This window comes from Coregonus lavaretus (genome assembly GCF_964263955.1).
Source record: "Coregonus lavaretus genome assembly, chromosome: 36".
NCBI classification, from domain to species: domain Eukaryota; kingdom Metazoa; phylum Chordata; class Actinopteri; order Salmoniformes; family Salmonidae; genus Coregonus; species Coregonus lavaretus.
In genome coordinates this window covers 17,117,225-17,127,806 of record NC_140023.1, presented here as the reverse complement: position 1 = coordinate 17,127,806, position 10,582 = coordinate 17,117,225, and the positions used below count along the sequence as shown (strand labels likewise).

General features: G+C 41.8%; 1 protein-coding gene across 1 annotated transcript; it reads right to left on the bottom strand.

Annotated features, from left to right (window-relative positions):
* Positions 1-711: 711 nt before the first annotated feature.
* Positions 712-6,735, bottom strand: LOC311110787 (myozenin-1-like; the record flags this gene model as incomplete). The annotated part of the gene is given in 7 exon segments (XM_084153351.1): positions 712-949; positions 1,173-1,349; positions 1,534-1,763; positions 2,029-2,216; positions 5,057-5,150; positions 6,688-6,705; positions 6,709-6,735. Coding segments are annotated over 7 exon segments (972 nt in total).
* Positions 6,736-10,582: the final 3,847 nt, after the last annotated feature.

The following is a 10,582-nucleotide window of genomic DNA, read 5'->3' as shown; positions in this document are numbered from 1 at the left end:
CAGTAACAGCCATGATGGTAGAAGGCTAGAAGCTAAAGGAACAACTTGTGGCTGTCCTGATGAGCAACGGGTCACATTAACATGCTGAAAAGCTAAACAAAGCTCAAACTCTCAGTCCTGTTTACCTGTCTCTCCTCATCGACAAAATATGTTATTTTGCTGCTTTGTGAATAAGCTGCAGACTTGTAGTGTGATTGCACAGTATACTATGCCCCCTAAATGAATCATCATGAAAAAATAAGTGTAACCATAAATCACAGTTATGGTAGCCTATTGTGTTTACCAGGAAGTTGAACACAATAGGCTCATGATTGATTTTTTTGTTCATGATTGATTTCTTTGTTTCAAACAGATTCACTAATCCCTCTCTCTCTCTATCTCTTTCTCTCTCTCTCTCTCTCTCTCTCTCTCTCTCTCTCTCTCTCTCTCTCTCTCTCTCTCTCTCTCTCTCTCTCTCTCTCTCTCTCTCTCTCTCTCTCTCTCTCTCTCTCTCTCTCTTTCTCTGTCTGTCTGTCTGTCTTTCCAAATTAAAGAACCCAATATTGAGCTACGTAGTTCGTTTCATAGACACTTTTCTATTAATGAATTCAACCCAAGGAAAAGCTGACTCGATCACAAACCTTTCAAAAAAAGTTATGGCTTTTGTTTATGTAATTGTATATATTTCTGTGTGGTCTTTATCTGCACATCTGGGTCTGTGGGGCATGCTGTTCACAGGTCGTCAGTCTCCCCATCGAAGGGCATGGCGTCCAACTCAATGGGGATGCTGCTGGGCTCACCGCTCCCCACCCAGCCTATAGGAGTGCGGTTGAAGGAGGGTCGAGCACCAATCTCATGCTGGTATACCACAGCCAGTTCAGGCTCCTCATTGGCCACCTCATGGGTGTCTGGCAGCTGGAAGGTCATGAGCTGAGAGGCCTTATCAAAGCCCCCAAAGGGTGTAGCACTCCTAAGACAGATAAAGTGATGGGCAACACAAGAAGATGAGGCAAATCAATTAAATGAATCTCCTACGATAACTTCTGTACATGTGCTACACATACATGGATGGACAATATATGTGTCTGAGTTTAAGAGTAAATGGGTGGGCTCCATTACTTCATATTCATTTCAAATAAATATTTTTTTTAATGCTATCGAGTTGACCAGGCAAAGCATAGAGGGGACTGTACCTGTTGAAGGACTTGAACTTGGGCAGATCATGGTGGGCATGGGGGCCTGGCATATGATATCTCATGCTGGATGTCAGCTCCTGGTTGCCCTTCATGGCCTTTTCCCATGGTGATATGTATGAGGGAACATAATCATGCCTCTTCTTGGCCTTGTCTAAGGCAACCTCTACTCCATGACTACCTGTAGGAAGAAAACAGTGAGTCAGGAAAACAGATTTTATATCACATGTTATTTAAGCCTCTTTGGAATAAATCTCCAGGAAAAGTCAAATCAGGCAAAATATGATATATTAATTGCACTGCAGGTCCATTAATTCCAAAATCACTTTTTCTAATCTCTTGAGTTGATATGAGCGGAGACTGACCATGACCATGTTCTCCTGGAGCAACATCATCATGATGTACATGTCCATGGTGTCCATGCTCATGTCCATGTTCATGATCATGACCATGCCCATGACCATGACCATGCCCATCTTTGCCTGGTTTGGGAGGGGGCACAGGAGGGCCTGCCTTCTTCTCCACCATGTGGCCACTAGCATCCAACATCATTGTGCCACCCAGGCTGGGGACCAACTTCTGGAAGTTCTCCTGAAATGAAACACACAAGTAAGACAAGCTTCCAACCTGGGTGGTTGTTGAAATATACATTGATAGCCTCAACATTGTGATCATTTCCCTATTTATCCATGCGTAGTACTTCCTTCCCTCATCCATTGCCAATTTTCACTGCAATTGTTTTATGTTAAAGCTCTTTGGACAGAATTTCTACATGAACTATATATAACACTAACATTTATTATTGTTATATCAAGTTTTTAATTTTGACTTGGATGATTTACCTCCTTTTTCTTACCATAGACTCACTGCCGAAGAGGTCAGGGTTATTCTCGTATATGAACTTCTCCACACGCTTCTGCCTCCTCTGGAACATCTTGGAGCCCTTGTTGGTGAAGAGGTTGAGCTCCTCCAGCATGGTGTCCTTGGGAATCTTGATCTTCGTCCCCAGGTCAAACTCTGACGCCTCAGGCTCTGACTCATACTCTGCAGATGAGAAATGTCCACATTGTCTATTCATTTCTCTTGTTGTTTCTCTACATTATACTGTATGAACATACTGTATAAGGCCCTATTCCATTAAACTTGTAGACCAGGTTTCCGGGATAAATCAAAAACATAATTATTCTGGTTCAGCAATTGTTCAAACTTGGATTATTGGACTCAACAATGTCTGCAGTGTGACACAAAAATACACTCAGCAATGTATCTCACTATGCAGAAAGAATCTTACCGGTTACCTGTTTGGATTGAATTGGTTTCACGGTTTGCTTAGCATTGTTTGAATTAATGTTAAAGTACTTTATGTGCATCATCTTTCACCTATAAAACACATCTGTGTGGGTGTGAGGTGATCTCTACGTCTTTGTAGAAATTACGCTCAGCGCAGATGGTTGCCTAGGATGGGGATGCTCTCAGATTCTTGGTATCATTACGGTGGAAAATTCATAAATCTCTCTGCCCAAAGATGAACTGGCAGTTCTTCAACAATGTGGCTGTTGAAGGAGTGAGAGCAGAGAACATCTCATCCCCGAGTCTGGGCCTGGCTGGGAATGACTCTGACTGCGGCTTTATGAGGTAAGGCCTGAGTCGTTTTCATATCTGTGTTGTCTCAATTTGTTCTGTTCTCAGTGCTTATGATTAATTGGTCAGAAGTCACAGGGTGTTGAAACAGAGAGTATGGGTGAAGGGAGAGAGTCTTAAGTCCATAACACTGCACAGGGAAGATGTTCCACAACAATTCTAAAGCTACGGTAGCACAGTATAGTAATACAATACCTGTGTAACAGTAGGCTATACTACTAATATGATGCATATGTGTCTTTTATACTTTTTTTTGTAGTAGCCTAATCATTATTTGCTTTGTTCTTTATCTATCTATCTACGGTATGCTCTAATGTAAAATGTTCTCTGTGTGTAAAAAAACTGGTTGTTCAGATAGCAGCTGATTATTTACATAACACCACCAGGCCCTAGAACTTTGTTGTGAGAACATTCATCCCACACTGTTTTGACTAAGCACATCCTCTCAACATTATCCTTTTAGTTCCTGCTAAGAAGTTATTGCCACCCTTTTCCATTGTAGGAATTGTCACTGGATAAACACACATTAACTCTGATTAAGTTTGGTGGATTTAATAATTTAAATTTTTCCACAGGTCAAAGGAGGCTCAGGGAAATACATGATCCAAAATATATTTTGGAGTTATTTTCATTAAATAAACACACAGTGATTTATTAGACATGCAGTGATGATTTCAAAATAAAATGGCAAAGATTGTATGGGGACTTTAACCCTAACCGTAACCACACTTCTAACCCAAATGCTTAACCCTAACCGTAACCACACTTCTAACCCAAATGCTTAACCCTAACTGTAACCACACTTCTAACCCAAATGCTTAACCCTAACCGTAACCACACTTCTAACCCAAATGCTTAACCCTAACCGTAACCACACTTCTAACCCAAATGCTTAACCCTAACCGTAACCACACTTCTAACCCAAATGCTTAACCCTAACCGTAACCACACTTCTAACCCAAATGCTTAACCCTAACCGTAACCACACTTCTAACCCAAATGCTTAACCCTAACCGTAACCACACTTCTAACCCAAATGCTTAACCCTAACCGTGACCACACTTCTAACCCAAATGCTTAACCCTAACCGTGACCACACTTCTAACCCAAATGCTTAACCCTAACCGTAACCACACTTCTAACCCAAATGCTTAACCCTAACCGTAACCACACTTCTAACCCAAATGCTTAACCCTAACCGTAACCACACTTCTAACCCAAATGCTTAACCCTAACCGTAACCACACTTCTAACCCAAATGCTTAACCCTAACTGTAACCACACTTCTAACCCAAATGCTTAACCCTAACCGTAACCACACTTCTAACCCAAATGCTTAACCCTAACCGTAACCACACTTCTAACCCAAATGCTTAACCCTAACCGTAACCACACTTCTAACCCAAATGCTTAACCCTAACCGTGACCACACTTCTAACCCAAATGCTTAACCCTAACCTTAAATGAAGACCAGAAAGCTCATTTTTGTTTTCATAACTTTTTACAATATAGCCAATTATGACTTTGCAGCTGGCCCATCTAGCGGAAATCGCTCAGTTCTGCCTTTAGGACAAGATTTATCTCAATAATCATCAACCTGCTGTTAAAACACAGCTTTCTGCTTAGGTTTTATAGCTATATCTATCAGGACACTTGACACAAAAAGTGTGAAGTGCACTGCACAACTGAAGTGTAAGGGCAGCATACATTTACACTTGACTGATGTCAAAGGAAGCCTACTATATTTACTTGCACGCAGATCTGGAGCACTTAATGGATGGAGGGGACAAACACCTGTCATCATTTTCATAAAAAATGGTTATGCCATTGCTGGTTTATGAAGTATGGATCCTAACAGCTGAGAGGGAGGGTGTAAACCATTACTGTGATGATTGTAAAGGACAGATCGTATTTGTGCTGTGAAATCTAGGAGATAAATGTTTGTGTGTGTGACAGGGCGCTAGTCATTAGGACATGTTAAGTGCAGCCATGTGGAGGAGCCTCTTTGACAAGTGTCCCCCTGCCTGCCCTCTCGGTTTACCAGTTAGTGCAGTATGTTAATCTTGATAATACCACGGGCTCATATTGATAAATGTTACTGAGCAGAATTTAATGTATGGTACTGTACGGTCTCTTACATAGTTTGGAAGATCTCCTTATTATATATTTTTAATGATGTGTGAGCAATGTACATTTGTACATGCAATGTATTGTGTTTATGAGCTCACATGTTCGTGCCTTACCATCTTGAGTGACATGTGACAGGTCAGTGATGATCTTAGAGGGCTTTTTCCGCTTGTTAGGCGGGGCAGGTGTTCCATGAGGCATGACTGCAGACTGAGAACACATGTAAACAGGAAGTTAGAAAAGGTCACACAACATACCAAGTTACTGTATAATATGTCTGGATTTAGCTTATATACATACATATATATATATATATGTATATATATATATATATATATATATATATATATATATATATATATATATATATATATATATATATATATATATATATATATATATAGTACCAGTCAAAGGTTTGGACACACCTACTCATTTTTACTATTTTCTACATTATAAAATAATAGTGAAGACATCAAAACTATGAAATAACACATATGGAATCAGGTAGTAATCAAAAAAGTGTTAAATAATTAAATAATTTCTGCAAAACTAAATATAAATGTAGATATTAGTTGGCAGGGGTCTTTACTTCAACATTGTGTTTTGATGTATTCCTAATACCTTTTAAGACTTTTTTAAAAATGTTTTCTTAGACCCCTTTCCACCTATTTAACCAGAAATCAAAGCCTTTGCTTATTTCGGGTAGAAAATGGTTGGAAAATGTATACCTTAATTTCTCAAAAATATAGACTCTTAGCTTTCATTTGTGTTATTTCATAGTTTTGATGTCTTCACTATTATTCTACAATGTAGAAAATAGTAAACATAAAGAAAAACCCTTGAATGAGTAGGTGTGTCCAAACTTTTGACTGGTACTGTATATATACAGAGAGACTACATACATTACCAGTCAAAAGTTTTATAACACCTACTCATTCATTTTGACTATTTTCTACATTGTAGAATAATAGTGAAGACATCAAAACTATGAAATAACACATATGGAATCACATAGTACCCAAAAAAGTGTAGATGTGTCCAAACTTTTGACTGGTAGTCTCTCTGTAGCCACTCAATAGCAGAAAAAAACGAATTGTGGAAAAGAATGTGTTTCTGTTCAAGGCAGCACAGAGAGAGGAGATAGGGGATTGGAGTCCCTCTAGTGATAATATCTAACCATTGCACCATTTAAAGACCAACCAACCACCATCCCCGTTGGGATACACACTTCTGAGGCCATGCAGACTACGTGCAGACTGCACCCTGCTCATTTTTCAAGTTCAGAGGGGCTTCAGATCCCTAACATTCCCCGAGCCAACAGATGTCTGTCTGTGAGAAAACATATAGCCCACTGTAAGTTTCAGTTTTGTTTGGTCTGACAACTCTAGACATTAGATAGGTATAACACATAGAGTATACTCTAGGCCTACAGTGGGTGCAGTAAACACATTCCTCTTGATGAGCTGATGAGCACAAATGACCAAGACTTTCAGATCAATCCAATTTGCATTAAACACATCGATCCAATTTGATGGATACGATGAACATGGCTGTACTCATAGATTCTTACATTATGTAGAAATCTGACACAGGAACTCTTTAGTCTAGGTTGCTAGGTTTAGCTTGAAGATATGGAAGATCTCAGTTGGGATACAGTATAAGCTCCACACCACCTAGCATGTTTATGTCTCACAGAGCCCACAGAGCCCTTTTTCTCCTTTGGGCAATACTGTTCTGTACCTACTGAGAGTCTGCAGCTTCTTTAAGACCCACTCAGTGGCAAACTTCGCATCACATCAACTGACTGTAACCTAATCCACCAGAGCTATTTTTAAGGACCATTTTCAGCCAAGACCTTTTAGCGACGAGTAGTGGCGTCAGTGTACTATCAGATGTGTGAGACGCAATGGACACTCATATACAAACACATACACACTGGCACAATTGTCAAGAGAATGATCTAATCTTCCCAAAAGTCAAATGAAGATGTTGATGGGTGAGAGGTGGGTGGATTGGAGGAAGGATTGTGGGGGAGGACTTTGTAAATCCCCTGTAAAATTATCACGAGCTGAGGACCCCAGCGCTCAGGTTTCCCCTCCCCAGCTGGGTATTACAGGCTTTGCACACCATATAAAATGTGCAGTTGGACAGAGGGGAGCGGTCAGCACATTCTCTCAGAGCCTGCCTGCATCTTTGGGACATGGGGCAAATTCTAAAAATGTTCAAGGAACTTCAAGATCACTTCACCATGCCTTCAAAAGCACTTTATATCCCATAAATGAATAAATAATGCATTCCTCATTGATTCAAGGTCTTCAACCATTAGTTAAATTCTCAAGTGCAGTTATTTTCATCCCAAGTGAATGCTATATGTAAAGTTATTGCACAACTTTATTTACTTTCCAGTTTGCCGTTGACAGCCAAGTCATGCATGCAATTGGTTAGTACAATCAAGCTGATGGCATGATCCACTCACCCAGTTGTTTTAATCCTTCTGTTCAGAGAGGTCTAGTAATACCAGTTGGAGATGAAGGCTTCAGGTTAATCTCAGTCAGAAGTTTACAAATCCCAGGGTGCCTCTGACCTGTGGCTGGACTCAGATCCCAGGGAGTGCGAAATCCACCCAGAGCTTGGATGGCAGATCTTTGAGGGGGGGGGGGGGGGGGTTGAGGTTGGCGTAAAAGTAAAAGTGGGGGGGGTGGGGGTGGGGGATGGGGGGTGAAAGTTCTTTGCACAGCACAAAGTGCTGATGGGGCTATCAAGAGATGGTCCGGGAGGCCTATATATAGAACCGGAGAAGAGTGAGGGGGGAGTCTAAACTTAGTTATAATATAGCCTCAAAGGACAGAGGAGTGTCCGAGGGGGTGTTTTGGGGGTGGGGTCATTGGTTTGCCCATTTTCCCCTTCATTAATTAACTCCAACCTTCCAATAGATTGTCACTTTTCTGTCAGGCAGAGGCGTCCTTGCTGTTCTATAGTATTCATGGTCATATAGCCCCCTAAACCAAAGTGGGTGCTGATTTGTTGGCTCAGACAAATCCCCAGCTCTCTCCATTGCTTAACGGCTGAACATTATTTAATATATGTGCCTGTTAGTATTATTTCGATCCATATGTTAGACCAGGGTGTGATGTTTTGTAGAAGAGTGAAGAAAAAAAGCAAGGTGAATTCGGGTGAAGAGTGCCATCATACATCTCACCCCCACATTCCTATTCTCACTTTGTGATGATTTATTTTACAGTCATCATCGCTGCCTCTCTCTCCCCTGTGTGCTCACTAGAAGAGAAGAAGAGAGTAAAATGTACCATTTGCACCTTGCCTCTTCATTTAAAACATTTCCGTTAGGACGGGAGGTCAACAGTTTAACCTTGACATTTGACCTTGCGGCTTGCAGTGCTTCACTGTTAGCACCAGGAGCTGGTCTACTAAGATTGAAGGAAGGGTTGTGTTGTGTTATGGTGAATTGTTGTGTTATAGGAAACAAATCCATTAATCACAAATAAAAACTGCTGGCATAATATTGTATAATATAAAATATAATGTACTGAATTTCCCAGCTGAGAATGGATATTCCTTATTTATTTTCCATTGTTCTCATTTTTAATGTTTTTTTCTGGACTCATCATTTTAGCCTTGGTATATCCGTCACAGATATAGGCTACTACTGTAATACTACTGTTATACCATTTCCTCATATCATATTTTTTATTTTATTTTCTTATTTTACCCCTTTTTTCTCCCCAAATTCGTGATATCCAATTGCAATCTTGTCTCATCGCTGCAACTCCCCAACAGGCTCGGGAGAGATGAAGGTCGTGTCATGCGTTCTTCCAAATATGACCCGCCAAACCGCGCTTCTTAACACCCACCCGCTTAACCTGGAAGCCAGCTGCACCAATGTGTCGGAGGAAACACTGTTCAACTGACGACCGAAGTCAGCCTGCTGGCACCCGGCCCGCCACAAGGAGATGCTAGAGCGCAATGAGCCAAGTAAAGCCCCTCTGGCCAAACACACCCCTAACCCGGACGACGCTGGGCCAATTGTATGCCGCCCTATGGGACTCATGGCTGGTTGTGATGCCTCAAGCACTACGATGCAGTGCCTTAGACCGCTGCGCCTCTCGGGAGGCCTCCTCATATCATATAAAATGGGAGTGTTGAGCAGCCATAAATACTTTCTGGATTATAACAGCCCTATATATAGGTGGCAAATGGAAAAGATGCCAGCTAAATGTCCCCACCAGACTGTCTGTTTTTTAGCATAGAATGTATGGGTTTGTAGTACCCTTCATCAAGAAGTTGTGCCCTGGTGCTAATGGGTTTCAGAATGAGTTGAAAATATAGCCCATAACACCATCATGTGGTGAATGGTTGTTAGGATTTCACTATTCTCTGTAGCTCAATTGGTAGAGCATGGCACTTGTAACGCCAGGGTAGTAGGTTCAATCTCCGGGACCACCCATACGTAAAAATGTATGCACACATGACTGTAAGTTGCTTTGGATAAAAGCGTCTGCTAAATAGCATATTATTATATTCTGTTTACATGCATTCACTAGTTTACATATTGTGGAAATGGAGATAGACCGGATATAATTTAGAGTCTTTTTGATATCCTACTATTAGACCATGATAAGATTCTTTGGGACAGTTTCTTGGACACAGATTAAGCCTAATCCTTGACTAAAAAGCATGCTCAATGGAAATTCTCTATTAAAATGTTTGGTCCACAACTGGGCTTAATCTGTGTCAGAGAAACTGTCCCTATGTGTTCAATTGTCTAATACAATCAATATGTTAATGGAAGACAACCTGGGACAATTAAAGCTCTATTTAAAATCAAATCTAATTTTATTTGTCACATGCGCCGAATTGTCACACCCTGGCTCTGGGACTCATTATGTTGAGCCAGGGTGTGTTCATTCTATGTGTTTATTTCGATGTTGGTAGTTCTGTTGTGTCTATTTCTAGGTTGTTGTATTTGTTTGTATTGAGTGACTCCCAATCGGAGGTAACGAGTGTCAGCTGTCGGCTCGTTATCTCTGATTGGGAGCCATATTTAAACTGTGTGTTTTCACCTTGGGGTTGTGGGTTTTTGTTCCGTGTTCGGTTAGTGTAACCGTTTTGGACTTCACGAGTCGTGTTTGGTATACTTTAATATAATAAAGTCATGTTCGTTTCACACGCTGCGCCTTGGTCTACTCTCCTTTACGACGATCGTGACAGAAAAACCCACCATACCAGGACCAAGCAGCGTGTCCAGGAACAGGCAACCTGGACGTGGGAGCAGCGTCGTAGGGTCGAGAGGCAACCCCAAGAAATGTTTAGGGGGGGGCACACGGCATGGACGACGGGGCTGACGGAGGCAAAGAGGGGGCGAATCCAGGAGGCCACCAGGCCAGGGGTACACCGCCCTGTACGTCCTGTGCGGATGCCTCACACAGAGTGTGTGAGGGTAGGCATTCAGCCAGGACGGGTGGTGGCCGCTGTTCACTCCAGGCCTCCTATCCGTCTCCACAGCCCGGTCCGGCCTGTTCCTGCCACCCGCACCAAGTCTACGGTGCGCGTCGCCAGCCCGGTCCGGCCTGTTCCTGCCACCCGCACAAAGTCTACGGTGCGCGTCGCCAGCCCGACCCGGC